Source organism: Astyanax mexicanus, chromosome 4 (assembly GCF_023375975.1).
Source record: "Astyanax mexicanus isolate ESR-SI-001 chromosome 4, AstMex3_surface, whole genome shotgun sequence".
NCBI lineage: Eukaryota > Metazoa > Chordata > Actinopteri > Characiformes > Acestrorhamphidae > Astyanax > Astyanax mexicanus.
Window position 1 is genome coordinate 192,106 of NC_064411.1, and position 20,133 is coordinate 212,238.

The 20,133-nt window shown below is 37.7% G+C and overlaps 1 protein-coding gene across 6 annotated transcripts in view; it reads right to left on the reverse strand.

Moving 5' to 3' along the window:
* Positions 1-3,746: 3,746 nt before the first annotated feature.
* cadm3 (cell adhesion molecule 3) overlaps positions 3,747-20,133 on the reverse strand; it is a 201,313-nt gene continuing 184,926 nt past the window's right edge. For all 6 annotated transcript variants that reach the window (XM_049476524.1, XM_049476523.1, XM_049476521.1 and 3 more), the window contains 2 exons: positions 15,557-15,679; positions 3,747-9,573 (listed from right to left, as the gene is read on the reverse strand). In XM_049476524.1, coding sequence (XP_049332481.1) covers positions 9,455-9,573; positions 15,557-15,679 — 242 coding nt within the window. In that variant the 3' untranslated portion in view covers positions 3,747-9,454. The remainder of the gene's footprint in view (positions 9,574-15,556; positions 15,680-20,133) is intronic.

Below are 20,133 nucleotides of genomic sequence, written 5' to 3' on the forward strand. Positions count from 1 at the left end.
ATGTTATTGGATGAGTTTTTTTGAGGTCATAGCAAATTTACACTGTTATACAAGTTGTTCACTCACTGCTTTACATTGATTTAACTGGTTATTGATTTGTCCCTCTTAGTATATGTGTGTCAGAGAGTGCTGTAAATGTTGTATTCGAAGCAACATAGACCTGATTAGTCACATTAAATGCTGTTCTTTATTTGACAAATAGACATACAGTTATGGACAAAATAAATAATGTACCTCAGCAACTCACTGGTACTCTACTCAAAAAAGGCCTCTAGAGCCTTTTAATAGGGCAGTCGGGAATACTCTTATATAACCTTGTGTGAGAAGACCCAGTGTCTAATCAGACCACACCTGTAATCATTTACATATCTACCTGTGACGTGCGGAGGCGGGGGATCCCTTGGTCCACCACACACCATGATGCACAGCCCCTGTCTGTCCCAGCTGGCCTGCATTGGACTGATCGGACTGATTGAAACCCTTCACTGGGGAGAGACACCAGAGGCAACACCGACCTAAAAATTAAGTCACTATAAGTAATTATGTTTATATTTATGAGTTTGTTTTAGGCTTGCAAAAGTATTCACACCCTTTGAAAATTTTCACATTTTGTCACCATACAATCATAAAGTTAAAAGTATTTTATTGAGATTTTAAGTGCTAAAACAACACAAAGTAGCACATAACTGTGAAGTGGAATGAAAATGATACATAGATTTTAAAATTTTTATCAAATAAAAATCTGAAAAGTGTGATTAGCATAGCAATACATAGTAGAGCCACCTTTTGCTGCAATTCCAGCAGCAAGTCTTTTGCGGTTTGTCTCTACATGCTTTGCGCATCTAGTGGCTGAAATTTGACTGGATGGAGAGCGTCTGTGAACAGCAATTTTCATTTCTTCCACAGACATTCAATGGAATTTATGTCAGGACGTTGACTGGGCCATTCTAACACATTAATATTCTTTGATCCAAACCATTCCCCTGTAGCTCTGGCTGTATGTTTAGGGTCATTGTCCTGCTGGGAGGTGAATCTCCTTCCCAGTCTCAAGTCTTTTACAGCCTACAACATGTTTTATCTCCAGGATTGCCCTTTGCTTAACTCCATCCATCTTCCCAGCATCATCAACTCTGACCAGCTTCTCTGTCCCTGCTAAAAAAAGCATCCCCACAGCATGGTGCTGCCACCACCATGTTTCACAGTCGGGATGGTGTGTTCTTTTTTTTCTCGACACATAGCGCCTTTTATTTAGGCCAAAAAGTTTAGCTTTTGGGTCTCATCTGACTACAGCAGCTTCTTTTAAATGCCTTGTGGCTACAAACTGCAAACAATAATTTTTCAACAATGTCCAAACAATTTATAGTTTCTATAAGTTTCTCCCACCTGAGTAACCAATGGCTCTGATGATTTTATCTCAGTATCTGTACTATAGCGTTCAGGTCGTGGCTTTTACATGGAGGTGTGTGCACATCCAAGGACATACGTTTTCCACGGCGTCTCCACAGTTAACCTTCTTGTGGCAGCATACAAGTGTGAAAATGCAACCAATAGTGAAAAAATAAAACCAGTCCCTTTTCTGTGTTGTCTTGCTGTTGTTTCTTAGTATTTAGTAAGTCAGTATTTAGTAGTATTTAGCAGCCTTGGCTACAGTCACAGTACTGAGTCTGCGTAGATGAGTCTGGACACTGTAAATTTACTCCTTTCCACTTACTTACTTACTTACTGTCTGTAGCTCCGCCCCATTGTCACCTGTCCCCAGGGGTTTCTTGTTTCCTGTCTCCTTTCGTGTGTATATATAGCCTTTTTGTTTCTGTGTTTTCTTGTCGGTTCTTGTCAGTTTCTGTGTTTATTAGTTCCTATGTTCTGTTTTGCTGTCTTGTTTTCGTTAATATATTAAACGTACATTTGTGTCGACTTGTCTTCTTGCTGTGCAGCACTGACAAATGGGTTGGTACAGTAACTTTTTATGTTTTATCAATCATTTGTAATGGAAATCAACCAGAGAAGGATAAGAATTTTACTGGCAAACATCACATCTCATTGTTTTGGTAATTATCCAATAAAAAGTGTACATTGTTACATCAGTAAGACTCTGTGTCTATATAAAGATGTTCATTGGGCAGCTGAAAATTAAAGTAAAGAATTAAACTGGACCTGTGTGATGTTCTATAAGAGCAGCTGAAGCTTTTATGGGTGAAAATGCTCGACAGAAATCACACATTCCAATATTTTATTATATTAAAATATGTAATGATATCATATAAACCTTTTCATTTCAGTTTAAACAGAACCTACCTTAATCATCTCTGAAGGGAACAAGCTAGCAATGATTTTATACATCCATTTACCTGTGGAGTTTCTTATTAGGGTTATTTAAAGGACCATTAAGAAGGATATTTTCTGTTGTAACTCATAACATGATCAGGATGTATCATCAGATATTAAAGAAACATGCAGAGTTTAATCAGAGCTTCAGCCAGTATTTTCTAATTAGAACTCTGTGGTAATCTGTGTGGGATTTAGCCTCCAAATCTGCCCAAACTTCTATCTTTACAAAACCAAAAGTGGTTCCTCTATGGTGTTTCTTAAAAACCTATTTGTAATATTTTTGATTTTAGATATTGTGAAAGGGTTTTTCTTCCCCAGAGGAAAATCTTTTTCTTATTATCTTTTGGACTATCAATGTACGTCTATTTTCTGGTCTATGTTTATAAATAAGGTGCATTTTAGGCGACACTAGTAAGGAACAGGGGTGTCGTCATGTTGTAAATCTACAAGGATATCTCTCCTAAAAAAAATCCTGTTTATTTGGGCGAGTAAAGCACTTCCAGTTTTTACAGTAAGCTTAGCTTTTCAATACTTTCAACAGCATGGTTAGCAGCAGCGCTAGCCGTGGCTAGCAGAGCTTAGTGCTAGTAAATGTGTTCTGGTAACTCAGGGAGCTTTCAGACAGTGATTCATCCCACTTAGCTTGTTTTAACACAGTAAACACGCAGACTACAGTCATGTTAATACTCACATCTGAACATTGAAAGAGCTAGCGCTGCAGTTAGCGGCTAATGCTAATACTTCACTGAAACTCCTGTATAACTCTGTACTTCAGCAGAGGGGCTTTACTGCTCCTTAATACCTGACTGATAAAATTCATACATAAGGAGCACCGGATAATACTGATAGTTTTAGGGAAATTAAAGGATTTTAAATGCGCCTTATAGTGCAAAAAATATGGTATTTTAGTGGTCTTTTGTCTTCTTTTTCGATTTTGCTGCTGTGCACTGAGTTTTCCAGTGTTTTCCATCTTTAAAATAATATATAATATTGAAGATTTCTTTAGTTAAATGATGACCTCCTTCACTCTCATTACTAAAACACTTGGAATCAAAGTTAGTCATGAAACTGCTTAACCCTTATATGTCATATTGATTTTAAGCCTGGGAAGAGAGGGTATATTCCTTGGCAGTTAATGCAGTATTTTTTGGTTAAACCTTGAATTAAAGTTACGTTTATACATTACTAAATATAGTATAGTTTGAGACCTTTCGTTGACCTAAAACATCATCAGATTCCACTCACAAATATGTAATATTTGACCAATTTTAATCAGACTAAAAAAACCCTTTCTACTAGATTCTGGGCTCACTTTTGCTGTGAGGATCTGATTGCATTCAGCCACAAGAGTTGAGATTAGTGAGGTTAGTAAGATCAGGATGTATATTAACAATATTAATAATAATAATAGAAATTAGTTTAACCCAAATATGCACATTTATTTCGAAGTTATCAACTCAACTTTTTTATTTAACAAAACACAAATTACAGACTGTTCAAACAGACCCAACTAAACCCATAAACACACGGCCAGCACTGCCCCGCTCAGCTGACACCATCAGCCGTAAGGTGACAGAACATAACGGAGGAAGGGGCGGAGCTTTAGTTTCAGGAAGAGCAGGACATCCAGGAAGGATGGAGGAGCCAGCATGCTCAGGTGGGGCTCACATGGGTGGAACATGGCCTATAGGGGGGTTTCTGAGCGGGTTTGTATAAGTGTTTTACTGTTTATCTTTATTTTGTTTATAATTTTATGCTATTTATTCCTTAGTATGGAAAGAAGATTACCAAACGACTCATTTATATAAATATAAATATAAATATATAACTTTCGTCTATCTGTAGCAATGCTCCCAACACCAGGACTGTGAAACCAGCACATGCCTCCTCCGATACAAGTCAGAAGTCAGACTCCGCCTCTTTTCTGATCACTGAGTAGTCAGAGCACTTGGAGGAAAGCTAGAGACCTGTGCTCACAGATTAAAGAAAATAAGGGGGGAGAGAGAGCGCCATCTACCCACCCAGAGAGAGCGTGACCAACTATGCTCTCTTGGACTCTGGCTGCTGATGCCATGTAGCATGATCTGAAAAGCGTTTAAACCAGCAATCACTGAGGATCTGGACCACTCAGAGCACCCTGGTGGGGGTGGGGGGCATGTTAACCCCTTCTGATCCAAACAATGAGCCGGATTTTGATTTGGATCATCTATGACATCACAATTTAAGCTTACCAAATGGTGCCCATGTTTATAAAATTTTCTTTCTAATTTTGGAAGACCAGTAATCTAATTCCAATTCAAATGAACTTCACATGTCACTAGTAATGCATCTACCCACTCAAAGACAGCACGGTCAATTCTCTCTGTACTCTCTGTCTCTGACTCCGGCCACTGATGCTCTGATCAGCATGAACCTGGATTTAAACAGGCAGTAGTTCCATGTTGACCCCTCGTGATTTGGATTCTTGATCACTTATATATAAAGTTAGGCGACCCACACAGAGCCCCCATGGTCATGTGATTTGGGGTGGAGCTTTAAGTAAAGGAAGAGCAGGAGATCCGGGAGGGACGGAGGTTTATTGAAAGGAAGACTTTGCATTCAAAAATAACGTAAACAAACACGTTCAGACTAACAAAACTCGTAGGAGGGGGGGAGGGGGGTAAGAACACGCAGTGTTTCCTTTGTTTTTCGCTGGAGATGACACTGTCATGAACATCTTTCACACTAACACACACACACACACATGCGCGCGGACGCACACCCCCTCCTGGGCATGTCGGTGTGTGTTGGAGGAGTGTGTTGAAGAGTGAGCGCGCTCAGTTAATAAAGAGTGTGGTCGAGGCAACACTATTTACACGAACTCATAGAAAAAAAAAACGGTGAGCTTGAAAACATCGGAGTCACAGAAACTCTACTCTTCTACACCTTCGACTCTAAAACACCTACTTTCACAAAAAAATAAAGACTGTAAACAGAAGAGTTACACATGTGCACAGCTACAAAAACCAAGAACATAAAAGTAAACGACTGACATAAGATCAAAAAATAAAACATAAAATCGCCGAAAAAAAAGATAATGATCCACCACTAACAAGGTGCATCACAATATTCTGCTACCTGTATGAGATAAAGAGAGAGAGAGAGAGAGAGAGAGAGAGAGATGGATGAGAAAGATGAACAAAAGATGACCTCTAGTGGCGATAGATTGTAATTGCAAATTAGGTCCAATAGAAGGGAGGCCTAACTGGGGGACTAACTCCCTGCTTTAACACAGTCCTTGTCTTGGATGAGCCAAGATGCCCATAGGTTAGACTGGAACAGCTCCATTATCTACACTAAAAATACAAAATAAACAGGTACACTATTGGTCAAAAAGTTTAGAAAACCCTCACACATTTTTTACTGACATTTAAGCAAGACGTTCACGTTGAAGTCCAATTAATATCTTTAAATGGTTCAAATGTAAGCAGTAATAAAGTTGTGAATTAAAAAGGATCATTTTTATTTATACACACCCAAAATCGCATTCACATGTTCACTGTATGAGAGTCCACACTAATATCCCGCAGGTGCAGCACTCTTTAGCTTCTGTGAGACACGGCAAAAGTCATGGGACACAAGACTTCCCATAGTCCCATATTCTATGAAATTAGGCAGGATGAGGTCCAGTACAAGAGCGTCTAATGCTGCGTTTACACTGCTCTGATGCATTAAAGGGGCGTTACAAAGCGGTTCCTTGCGTCGTCCAATGAAATCATTAAAAAAAAGAAAAAATTGGAATTGGTTTTATACAAGCTTAATTTCCTATGAACTAATAAACATTAATGTATATTTATATATATATATATATATATATAAATGTGAGCTTTGATTGAGCTTCATAACACTTCAGTCTAGTGACCAGCATATAGGCTAACAAAAGCAAAATTTGCCAATTAAATTTTTATAAATTATATATTAATATTTTTTTAAAACCCTCCAGAGACCCCAACAATCTCTGAAACTTCTTTTCCATACTTCTCTGGACGCTTGAAAGCGGAACTAAAATAGGGACCACTTTAAAATAAGGCTCCTTTATGCATAGTCTGAAAAGAAGTTCAATAAAGGTTATAACTTAAGTTGTAAACACTTTAATTGCTGTCCAATGAAAAACAAGCATCTCCACTGTCCCGTACACTGTGCCAAAATTTCTTAGTGAACGGACCAATAGAAACTCTTCAAAATGACCTGAAATAAACTCGTTTTACATTGACTTCCATTAAAAGTTTACAAGGTTTTTTTTATCTCTCCTGGAAAGTGGAGACTACTTTGGAAATACTTGTTTCCCATTGGACAGTGACAATATCTACTAAAATAATTTAGAAAGTTAGTTAAGTCATTTAATATTTTATTATAGATAAATTATATATTTTTAAAGTTATTAACAGAAAAGAGCTTTAGCAGTATAAATTAATGTAAAATCATTATTTGTTGCCCTTTCTATTTATGTGTTATAACTGCTTATTAATGGTTTATAACCTAATTAGTGATATAACCATTAATAAACTCCTTTGTAAACTATTTATAAAGGCTTCATAAAGAAGCTTTATTTTAAAGTGGTAGCACTGAGACGTATACTGACATGTATCAGGCAAACACCTGCTCTCTGATTGGATAGATGCATTGCGTTGAACAGATTCATTTGCATAAAGTTAAAATAAATGGGATATAACGCTGTGCTTGACGCGACAGAGCAGTGTAAACGCAGCGACCAGCCCAATCTAGATTATATCCAAACTGATTTATAATAGTGTGAACAGCCTGAAACCACATTTTGCAAACCCGATCTAAACCACTTTAGAGGAGGTTTGAAATGTGATCACAGTCTTACAGCGTTTTTAATCCGGATGCTCTGGAAGCTTTGATCAGATTGTAACGTGTTTTTTTTTTTGCATCACTCACAGCATGCAAACAAACAACGACCTCATCAAATCAAATTCAGAGTGACAGAAGTGACACAGCAACTCATGCAGATGCGCTTGTGATGTCCAGACAGGCAAATCCAATCCGATCTAATCTAATCACTCCTAATCACTCCTGCAGTGTGAACACAGTCTTATTTGGATCCGGAAACATTTAGAACATTGTTTCTAAAACTCCTGACCAATAGTGTCCTTTTATAAACTCAAACTGGGTGGATTAGATCCCCACCACATTAATTCTAGCCCTAGCGAATGAAAACACACTGAAACAGTAGCTATAAAACTAAAATAAGATCTGGGTTGATCTCAGGCTCCTGCTGTGTAAATAAACAGCACCTCAGCAGAACACTGATCTCGGGTCAGGTGTCCAGTGGCTACTGACCCAGTTCTGAAATGAGCTGTAATAACACCTCACTGGTGTTCAAGAGGTGAGCTTTAAACAGCCGTTAATACTGGAGAACAATACTGTCATAAAAGAGTTACTGTAGGAAAATAAAGAGGAACTTAGACAGACGGCACAGAGAGACAGACAGAGAGAGAGAGAGAGAGAGATAAAGAGAGAAAGGAAGAGAGAGAGAGAGAGAGAGAGAGAGAGAGTACAGTAAACAGAAGAGTGTAGCTTCTTGTTTGTTTGTTTGCACATGCAGCTTTACCCTGCTTTGACTGAGTGAACCTGCCGTTAAAGCACAGGAAGTGATGTCATTAACTGATCACAGTTAGGGATGAAATGGGATGAGCTGTTCTGAGTTTTTTTTTCTGGGAGAATGATTTATAATAATAATAAAATAATAATCAATAGTAATAATAATAATAAAAATAAATCTTCCTGGGATGACAGCTGACACTGAGAACCGCGGCACCAACAGTTACACCAGAAACCCAACTGGAGGAGAACAAAAACTCGTACAAACAGTTGCAGCACCGAAGATTTTCATACCAACAGATTTCTTTTTTTTTTTTCGCACTCCAGATATCGATAATTATCTTTTTTTTTTCTTGTTTAAACTTGATGCATTTTTACGCATGTAAGAAAAACCAGGCAGGCTTTTAGAGTATATACTGCAATATGAGACACTGAAACACAGAGAGAGAGAGAGAGAGAGAGAGATAGATAGATAGATAGATAGATAGATAGATAGATAGATAGATAGTGAGAAAGAGAAATGAGAGAGAGAGGGAAAGAGCAGAGATGGAGGGGAGTGACAGAGTGAGAGACAGATATGCTGTAGACAGAAGAAGAGAGAGAGAGAGACAGACAGAAGGAATATATGGGAGAGAGAGAGAGAGAGAAAGAGAGAGAGCAGGAATGGTAGAGAGTATATTTACAGCACACTGAACGTTTCTCTCAAGTAAAAACAATGCTATATAATCATATATATATATTTATATATTTATACATTTATACTGGGGTTTCGTACAGTGACAGCACACACGCTGTTTTTGCATGATTGTATCGAGTGAATGTGTGAGGATGCTTTGTGTGTAGTGTGTGTGTGCTTGTCTGTCTGTCCGTCTGTCTGTCTGTGTGTGGGTGGTATTGCGAGGAGTGGGCTGTTCAGCTCATACTGGGTTGGTTTAATTAGGTGAGGATAAGGGGACGCTCTGCTTGGTTTGGTGTGTGTGTGTGTGTGATTGGTTGAGATGGTGGGGATAAGTGTGATAACTGAAACAAAGGGAGATGAGTGTGTTTATTGATGTGTGTGTGTGTGTGTGTGTGTGTGTGTAAACACTATAAATGGTTTAATGTACATGCAGTGAATTGTACAGCATGTCCCCTTTTTATACTGTATATGGATTAATGGTTAATGAAGAATGTGTGTTTTCCATCATATTGCCTTTGTTAAAAGTGAATTTGAGGTGTGTGTGTGTGTGTATGCCAGCTGTGTATAAGTGTGTATTAGTGTGTGTTTGTGTTTATGTTCTCTCGAGTGTGAAATGAATCCTCTGTGTCAGCGCAGAACTCCCTTCCCGGTTCACAACAGACTGCAACTGTTCATTTTATTCGCTCTTCAGTTCCACTATTTCCTTTTTTTTTGTGTATCTTCTATTCTTTTCTTCACTCGTCCTTCCCCCTCATCATCCTCTTGTTGTTCTTCTTCAACTTCCTCTGGACAAAAGGAACTGAAGCGAGGGAAGAAAGAAAGGATGGAGCGATGGCGGGATGTTTAGATAAAGTACTCTTTCTTGTCCTCTGCGCCGGAGTGGCCGCCCTCTGCGTTGATGATGGCCGTGTCGGCGTCCGGCGCGTCGTCCGAACCCTTGGCTTCGTGGGTGAGGTACGTACCTGGTGGAGAGAAAGAAAACTTGCCCAGTTCTCACAGAGGAAAACATGCCCTCTGAATGATGCTCCCACCCCCATGTTTCACAGTTGGGATGGTAATTGAGTAATATGCAGTGTTACGTTTGAGCCACTGATACACTGATATAAATGGTATGATACTGTGCACACTGACCTCACTCACAAGATAGTACCTCACCAAATTATGAAGGTGTGGACATTTCACGCTGTCCCCTGACGTTACAAATTATGATTAGTTACCGTATTGTTCGCACTTCATTTTTTTTTTTTTTAAATCATCAGTGTGCCTAATAATCCGTTGTGTCTTATGTATGAATTTTACCAGTCAGGTGTTAAGGAGGTAAAGTCACTCCACTATACAGTATCACCAGGGCTGGAGTAGCATTAGCATTAGCCGCTAAGTGCTAGCTGTTTTCGCCATTCAGAGGTGAGTATTTTCAGCCTCTAGCCTGCTGCTAACCCCAGCAGGCACTGCTGGAGCAGCATTAGCATTAGCAGCTAAAAATGCTAAGTGCTAGCTCTTCCTTTGTTCAGAGGTAAGTAATTTTCAGCCTGTAGCCTGTTGCTAACCCCAGCAAGCACTGCTGGAGCAGCATTAACATCTAACAATGCTAAGTGCTAGCTCTTTAGCTCTTTCTTTGTTCAGAGGTGAGTATTTTCAGCCTCTAGCCTGTTGCTAACCCCTGTCTAGCACTGCTGAAGCAGTATTAGCATTAGCTAATATCACCCTGGTCTACTGGAACAATCAGGGTTCCTCAGTGGAATTTTTATTTAAACTAAAATGAACCAATATTTTTTTTTTGAATTATCAGTGACCCAATATACAGTGATATTCTGGAAAAAAACAACACTTTTGTTTATCACAAGCTGTGAAAATTATGATTTTTAAAAAGCCCTTTTATTTCAGCTATACAGAAATCCAGTTTAGAATTAGAGCTCCTAATATGGGCATAAAAGAGACTACAGAATGACTATAGAAACTCAGTATATTTCTTTTCTGTAATGTAAGCCTGGATAAGTTAAATCAAATTTGCTTACATAATTTGAGGAATCTGGTGGCCTTAAAATAATATGTACTGAAAACTTTATCATCATTAGGCCTGAACTGTAAGTTAATTTTATTGATGATTGTTGTTATATAAATTACTTTGCACAATAACTTTAACTCAGCTTCACATTTTGAAGGTGAATAATAATAAATTGCATTTCATTTTCCTTTTCCTAAATATATATATATATAGAAATATATAAAGAACATTAGACAAAAAAAGAAAATGCTAGAACTGTATAGAACACAGTCAGCAGTGAGTTAGCATCTCAGAGAATGATGCTTGCTCTCACAGCCTACAACATAAAGGCCAGATAGTTTATTATAATATATGATGTAAATGTATGAAAATACATTGTGCCAGAATCCAGTAAAAAAGAAACTGATAATGGAAACAGACTAAACTCAATAATTTTAAGTCGATTTAACTCTTATTTGATCTTGTTTGAATTTAAATGTGTGTTTTTTTTTTACCTAATTCAAAGTAGTTAATGAATGGTGGGTTTAATGTGTTATCAGCTATGGGTGGGGTAAAGTGGTAAATAGGTTATTTAAGTTTTAAGTTATTTTGGGATATTTATGCTGTTTTTTTTTCATGTTTCCAGAATCTAAAGAACACCTGGTGTGTTGAAATGATTGAAAAGACACATTATTTATTTTGGAACAACAATATGTTTATAAATAAGAAGTAATTTAATGTTTAAACTTTTCGATGGGCACATACATTAAATATACACTTGGGAAAAGAAAAGGTAAGTAATTGATGCAGAACTGCTGAGTTCCAGCTGTTATACAGGCAGTCTGTAGAATACCTGGAGAATACGCTGCTACTGTCTCCTTCAGATTTAATCCAGAGTCTAATATTTGAGCTTTTGATTTATGATGGATAAAACAGATTAAAAATGTTGACTGATTGTTGCAGCCTTATTATCTTTAATAAGAGATTCAAAAAGTAGATCTTCTATATCAGGGGTGTCCAAACTACGGCCCGCGGGCCATTAGCGGCCCGTTTCCTTTTTTGGAGCGTCCCGCGAGGTATTTTAGAAATAGAATGAAAGTTGTCCCGCTGTTAAGCAGGTTTTTATAATGTGAGATTCAAAGTTTGAACGCTAGGTGTCAGAAACGGGACAAAGAGTCTAAAAGCGGAGAAACTGCGCATTTCTAGCGCAGAAAAACGGGGCAAAGAGTCTAAAAGCGGAGAGAGTGCGCATTTCTAGCACAGAAAAACAGGCCAAAGAGTCTAAAAGCGGAGAGAGTGCGCATTTCTAGCACAGAAAAACAGGCCAAAGAGTCTAAAAGCAGAGAGAGTGCACATTTCTAGCACAGAAAAACGGGCCAAAGAGTCTAAAAGAGGAGAGAGTGCGCATTTCTAGCACAGAAAAACGGGGCAAAGAGTCTAAAAGCGGAGAGAGTGCGCATTTCTAGCACAGAAAAACGGGCCAAAGAGTCTAAAAGAGGAGAGAGTGCGCATTTCTAGCACAGAAAAACGGGCCAAAGAGTCTAAAAGCGGAGAGAGTGCGCATTTCTAGCACAGAAAAACGGGGCAAAGAGTCTAAAAGAGGAGAGAGTGCGCATTTCTAGCGCAGAAAAACGGGGCAAAGAGTCTAAAAGAGGAGAGAGTGCGCATTTCTAGCACAGAAAAACGGGCCAAAGAGTCTAAAAGAGGAGAGAGTGCGCATTTCTAGCACAGAAAAACGGGGCAAAGAGTCTAAAAGAGGAGAGAGTGCGCATTTCTAGCACAGAAAAACGGGCCAAAGAGTCTAAAAGCGGAGAGAGTGCACATTTCTAGCGCAGAAAAACGGGGCAAAGAGTCTAAAAGAGGAGAGAGTGCGCATTTCTAGCGCAGAAAAACAGGACAAAGAGTCTAAAAGCGGAGAGAGTGCACATTTCTAGCGCAGAAAAACGGGGCAAAGAGTCTAAAAGTTGCCGTAATTATGGAGTTTAATATTAAGAGACATCATGAAATGAAACATCAATTTGAAAATTTTGAAAAAGTTTACACAACACTGTCAAAGATAAAGATAGTTAGTGAAGTAAAATGGTGTGTAAATGAAATAATCAGGAAAATGTATTATTTAAAGTGGTATATTTCATTATTTGTTTTATTACAGAGTCTGTGGTCCGTGACTTCAAATATATTTCTCCTTCTGGCCCCCAACAAAAAAAGTTTGGACACCCCTGTTCTATAGCATCACTCACAGAACATTTGATAGCACCATTATTTTTTAATAGTGTAGTTTAAAGCCATCATTAAAATATTTAAACCCAGTGTTTTGGTTAATACAAGACCACAGTGGGGGCGGATAAATATGTATAATTATGTCTGCATAGTATAATTATAATTCATAATACCAGTCTTTGGAAATGTACTATGATTATGTTATATAATTACAAATAATTAGCAATCAGCTGGACAGTACGTTTTTTAATAGAAACGTCCAAAATGATGAACAGAGCTGTCCAGTAGAGGACTCTAAACTGATAATTAGATTAAAATTAATATCTAAACTGCCTCAGTTTTTAATCTGACTCAAATCAGACAATGTTACAGAAAAATAAAACAGGAACACAATTCATATTCCTCAATAAATTACTAAATACATGAGTAAATCTACATAAATTGCAAAAATCTGAGCAAATGTCCAAATCATTGTAGTGAAAATCTGATTGCATTCATTTATAACAAGATTGTTAATGAAGTTTGCAAGTTCAATGGATGATCACTTCCCCACCTCACCCCCCCACCTCACCCCCAACACCTCAACCACAGGTCGGGCGCCCCCTGCTGTTCGGTTTCAGAAAGCTGTGTAACTCCACCCATCCCCATAGGTTTCAATGTTAAAACAGAACAACTTTCAATCACGTTTTTTTCTAATATACTGTAATTCTACCTCCTTTATTTAAATACAGCAGCTAGTGTAACCTCTGCTTATATTGTTAAATTTTTATATCCCCACAGAATTCGTTTTTAAAACGTTATTCAGCTCTATTCAAAAAAGGTGTGGTTATTGTAGCTGGGGTGGGACCAATGACTGTATGGGCGGGACTATAGACTGTGTGAGCTCTGTGGAGGCAGCCCTCAGAGGCGGGGTTATTTTACATTACATTACATTACATACTCTACAGACTCGGGTTTCAGGATCGCCAACATGAAGGAAGACTTTGGCTTCATTTTCATTGAATGAATGGGAACGGAGACACGGCGTCCATCTTTTTTACAGTCTCTGGGATTGACAATGAAATACTCATATGGAAACGAAAGTGCAAAACGACCTCCCATAGTGCAACCAGTGGCTCTACCTTATTTGAATACACTCACTCCAGTGCACTATTTCAACAGGACAATGCTCGTCCACACACTGCTGCTGTTTCGAGAGCTTTCCTTCAGGATAGAGGTACTATTCCCTTCACAGCTGCATCACCAGACCTACCCGGGATTAAAAACATGTGGGAAACTGTAGGACGCTCTATCAACACTCCTATTCCTCTAGCACACAATGAGATGGATTATTGCAGTCCATTAGGAACCTCTACAATTTTATAGTGAGAACTCAGAGACACTGTTAAACGTTACACATGTATTACACATGTATTACACATGTATTACACACGTATTACACACGTATTACACACGTATTACACATGTATTACACATGTATTACATACGTATTACACATGTATTACACATGTATTACACACGTATTACACACGTATTACACACGTATTACACATGTATTACATACGTATTACACATGTATTACACACGTATTACACACGTATTACACACGTATTACACATGTATTACATACGTATTACACATGTATTACACACGTATTACACACGTATTACACATGTATTACACACGTATTATTACACACGTATTACACACGTATTACACACGTATTACACACGTATTACACACGTATTACACATGTATTACACACGTATTACACATGTATTACACACGTATTACACACGTATGACACATGTATTACACACGTATGACACATGTATTACACACGTATTACACATGTATTACACATGTATTACACACGTATTACACACGTATTACACATGTATTACACACGTATTACACACGTATTACACATGTATTACACACGTATTACACATGTATTACACACGTATTACACATGTATTACACATGTATTACACACGTATTACACATGTATTACACACGTATTACACATGTATTACACATGTATTACACACGTATTACACACGTATTACACATGTATTACACACGTATTACACACGTATTACACACGTATTACACATGTATTACACACGTATTACACACGTATTACACACGTATTACACACGTATTACACATGTATTACACACGTATTACACACGTATTACACATGTATTACACACGTATTACACACGTATGACACATGTATTACACACGTATGACACACGTATTACACACGTATTACACACGTATTACACACGTATTACACACGTATTACACACGTATTACACATGTATTACACACGTATTACACATGTATTACACATGTTTTACACACGTATTACACTTTATTTCTGTATGTAAGAGCTTTTAAATTAGTATTTTATAATCCTATTTTATAATCCATTTATAATCCTTCTGACAGCATCACTATGTTTAATGATGAGTGTAAGTTAATAAAGCTAGTGTTTTATTTTCTGATGCGTGTGCGTGTGTGTGTGTGTGTGTGTGTTTGTCTCATTCGTCTGTTTGTTTACCTATGAGCTCTATTGTTGATGTGTCTGTGTTTGTGTCTGTGTTTGTTTACCTCTGAGTCGTGTGTGTTATATGTATCTGTGTGTGTCAGCGAGTTTGTTTACCTTTGTGTCTGATGGGGTACTCGTGTGTGTGCGTGTGTGTGTGTGTGTGTGTGTGTGTGTGTGCGTTTACCTTTGTGTCTGATGAGGTATCTGCCGAAGACGATGAGCAGGCAGAGCATGATGAAGACAATGACGGCCACCACTCCTCCAATCACAGCGTGGTCTACTGAAGAGGTGGACATGGCTGTGGGGTCTGAGGAAAGAGGGGGCGAGAGACAAGCAGAGTGAGTGAGGAGAGAGAGAGACATATGCACTGAGGGAGAGAGAGAGAGAGAGAGACAAAGAGAGAGAGAGTGATAGAAAGACGTAAAGACAGAGAGACATTGAGAGAGAAAGACAGAGGGAGAGAGAGAGAGACGTAAACACATAGAGACATAGAGACAAAGAGAGAGAGAGTGATAGAAAGACGTAAAGACAGAGAGACATTGAGAGAGAAAGACAGAGGGAGAGAGAGAGAGACGTAAACACATAGAGACATAGAGACAAAGAGAGAGAGAGTGATAGAAAGAAGTAAAGACAGAGAGAGAGAGTGATAAAGCGATGTAAAGACAGGGAGAGAGAGTGATAGAGAGAGACGTAAAGACAGAGAGACACTGAGAGAGACAGAGAGAGAAAGACAGAGGGAAAGAGAGAGACTTAAAGACAGAGAGACATTGAAAGAGACAGAGAGAGATAGAGAGACAGAGAGACAAAGAGAGATAGAGTGATAGAGAGATGTAAAGAGAGAGACATTGAAAGAGAAACAGAGAGACAAAGAGAGAGACATAAAGACAGAGAGAGAAAGACAGAGAAACACAGAGAGAGAGAGAGAGAGATGTAAAGACAGAGACATTGAGAAAGACAGAAAGAGAGAAAGACAGAGGGAGAGAGAGAGAGAGACATAAAGATAGAAGGGCAAAATACAGTCAGTTTCTGACTAAAGACAGATATTCTAGTCAACACAGGAAGACCAGACAAAACAAGAGACGTTTTTATCTTCAAATAAAAGGAATTTTAATTCGTATCACACACATTGTTATGAACAAGGCGTGCATCGAAATAAAAATATTTGGCTGAAAGCAAACAAAATAAAACAAAACGCCTGAACGCTGAATATCAAATACTGAACATGTTTTTGCAGGTTTTTTATTCAATTTGCCAATTTTTCGTTATAATTTATTCAAATATAATCATGAATTTACCTCAGAAGTGCAATTCTTGTCACAAATTTAGCCCATAAGTGTGATTCTAATAATACATGTACTTCAGCAGCACTTTTCTAATCACATAGTTAGCTAATTAACTATATAAGTAGTGTTATTTTTATCATATATTTTCCTCAGCAGTGCCATTCTAATCATAATTTGACCTCAGCCATGCTACTCTAGTCACTGCTTAACCAATCCTAATGTATCTTGAGGAAACACTATAGATTTAAAAATACTGCATACATAAAAAAGCATCACTGAATTAAGCGGCTTGTATAGTGGTTCTAATATCTAAAATATATAACCTAAGAAATGTTTACTGTAAAGAAATGTTGGAACTCATTCTGGTGAGTGGATTATCAATCTACATACAGTCTAATATTGTATTGTATACTTATGTTGTTATTGTTATGTTTTTTATTATTGTTTTTTTATATTGTGTATTGAATTTTGAGTGTGTGCTTGTATACAGCTTTTTGATTGAACATACAGTTGTTGACATAGCAACACACTTTAAAAGCAATATTTCACTTTGTACAGCTTAGAGACACCATAACTCACTCTTAGCAACACCTTAGCAACCACCTGAGGCACCATAGTAACCACTGTACAGTCCACTGTAGCCATGCGTCATTCTGGAGTCCTCGTATGCCCATATTTGGAGTTCTGTGTCTAAGCTAAATTTGTCTGTGGTTGAAATGAATGGGCTTTTTAGAAACTCACCTCTGTCACATTCTGTGGTGAATAAATATGTTCAGAACTCGCGATCGGACTCGATTTGGTGCAACACCGGTGAACTCTGGTCGTATTCTTACAGCATATTAAACAGAGATGATTCAAATATTAATACAAATTCAGCTTAGACACTTAACACCAAATATGGGCATAAACTACATGGTGCCAACTAGAAAATTACGGCATGAATACAGTGGTCTATTAGCGATTACCATAGCTACTATCTGGGACACATAAATGCCATATCAACACTTCGGCAACTACCTGTAAAACCATGTGACCTGCTTTTGCAACCACCTAGAAACACATTAGCAACCATATAAAATACCTTGGCAACCATCATAACAACACTCTAACAATCACCATAGAAACACCATAGCAACCCCCTGGTACAAAAAAGCTATACATCCATTCAGTTTGCCTCCAGAAATGCGATTTTGTAGTTGTGTTTTAATGATTTTCCTGTTTTTCTAAAATCAGAGACTAAGCACAGTTTCTTTTGTTAAACAGATGAGCATCTGATACAACGGTAAACAATAGCAGAAATCACCGGCTCTGATATAACGCGCTTTGTGTGTTATTCTTTCAGCCGTCAGATTACTTCACCAGCGCCTGCATCCCCGTGAACTGAATTACAAGATGTTTATTTGTTTACCGCGTTTGTAACAATCATGAATAAGCACAAATCTTCTTATCTGTGGGAAAGCCTGTGTGTGTATGCTCTCAGCGCGATCACAGATCTGTGTACAGCCGCTTTACTCAGAACCAAACCGAGTGGAAAAGCATGCACTGCAAACACTGCTGCCTTTTAAAAAGCAGCTCCATGTATAATTCATTCCTCCACCTTTCTCTTACAGCCTGTTCACAGCCTGTAGCAACAAATGATTCACGCCCAGATCAGAGTTCCATTCACACTTTCTACTGAAATGTGGAGTGAGGCCAGAATTTTATTTTCACTCATAATAAACAACCAATACAACCAATACACTGTAACAACTGTCCTGTAAAACTACAGTCATTATTTGGCACAGGTGTATGTCAAAAATTTAAATATCACTGAAAAGTTACTTTATTTAAGTCATTTAGGTCAAAATGTGAAACTCAGAGTGATCTATTTTAAGTGTTTATTTCTTTAATTGTTGATGATTATGGCTTTCAGACAATGAAAACCCAAAAATCTGTCTTAAAAAAATATGAATATTATATAAAACTAATTGGTACTTTTGGCCGTGTGGGCAGTGTGCCAAGTCCTGTTGGAAAATGAAATCCATCTTGAAATCTTCTAAAATACCACAGTTACCACTTGGAACAACCTAACGACCCTCTGAAATACCCCAGCAACCACCTGAAATAACTTAACAACCCTCTGAAATACTCCTGCTATCACCTGAAATAACTTAACAACCCTCTGAAATACTCCTGCTATCACCTGAAACAACTTAACAACCTTTTGAAATACCCCAGCAACCACGTGTAACAAAAAAAATCATGTAGCAACCACACTAGCAACTACTTTTCATACTGCACTTACCAACTAGCAACAGTTAATCAAAATAATGCAGCATCACATTAGCTAAACCGTAGAAACCACCGGAAATACCATTGCAACTACCCTAGCAACCCCCCTAGCAACTTCTTTACATACTGCAGCAATACCATAGCATCCAATTAGCTAAACCGTTGCAACCACCTGAGTAGCTTCTTAGTCTTCTCTGTAACCGCACGATGACAGCATATTTATTTATTTATTTATTAGTAGTAGAAAGAGTGGTAATATCAGTAATTATTATTAGTAGAATTATATTAAAGGGGCACATAAGTGAAAAATAGACAATTTAGAGTTTGGTATTCAGAACTGGTATAAAATAAATCTCAAACACTGTTAAAGACCTTCAAAAACAAAATTGGGAATTACCAAAACACAGCTGTAAAAAATATATATATTACATAACCATTATGAATTTACCGAGGCAAAATTTACAAAAAAATTTCATCTTTATTCTAGGTGGCTTTCGTTTGAAATACTATGGCGATGTAAAGCAACCAATCAGAATACAGCTTATAAAATGATTCATAAGCCTACCATAAAAGGGAAGTCAGTGTATTCAGTGTATTTTAACCAGCCTGAAACTGTTCTTCAGTGTTACTATGCTAATGATTAGCCTCCCTTTCTCTCTGTCCCTCTATCTGTCTGTCTGTCTGTCTGTCTGTCTGCATGTGTTTATGTTGCACTACAAGTCCTGGTATTTCCATTGGGAAAAGCATATCTAGCTTCATCTGATTCACTTTGTGTGATCTATATAATTTTTAATATTTTATTAATTATACATTATTACTTTATTCTATGTTTGATTCCTATAGTTGTAAACACATGCAGGAATAAGGAAGAAACAGATGTTTTATACATTTATACAATTAATAAATCATTATGCTGCTTTTCATTTCTTTTTAAAGTTATGTTGCACATTGCTTTAGTTTATTTGTTTATTTGTTTGAATCCAGCATGTATGCAGTGAATATTGATTTTTTTTTATTATTATTATATTTCTGTTTCTGTGTGAATCTGCCGCACGGATTCTCCTGCTTTTTGATCATCTCGGCTTCACACGCGTCTGCTGAAACACAGACGCAGACGTTTCAGAGATTCTGAATTTTATGAATAGTTTATCAAAAAAACTCCTTTCATTTTGCCTGGACACAGAGGGAGGGGAAAATAGATCACGTT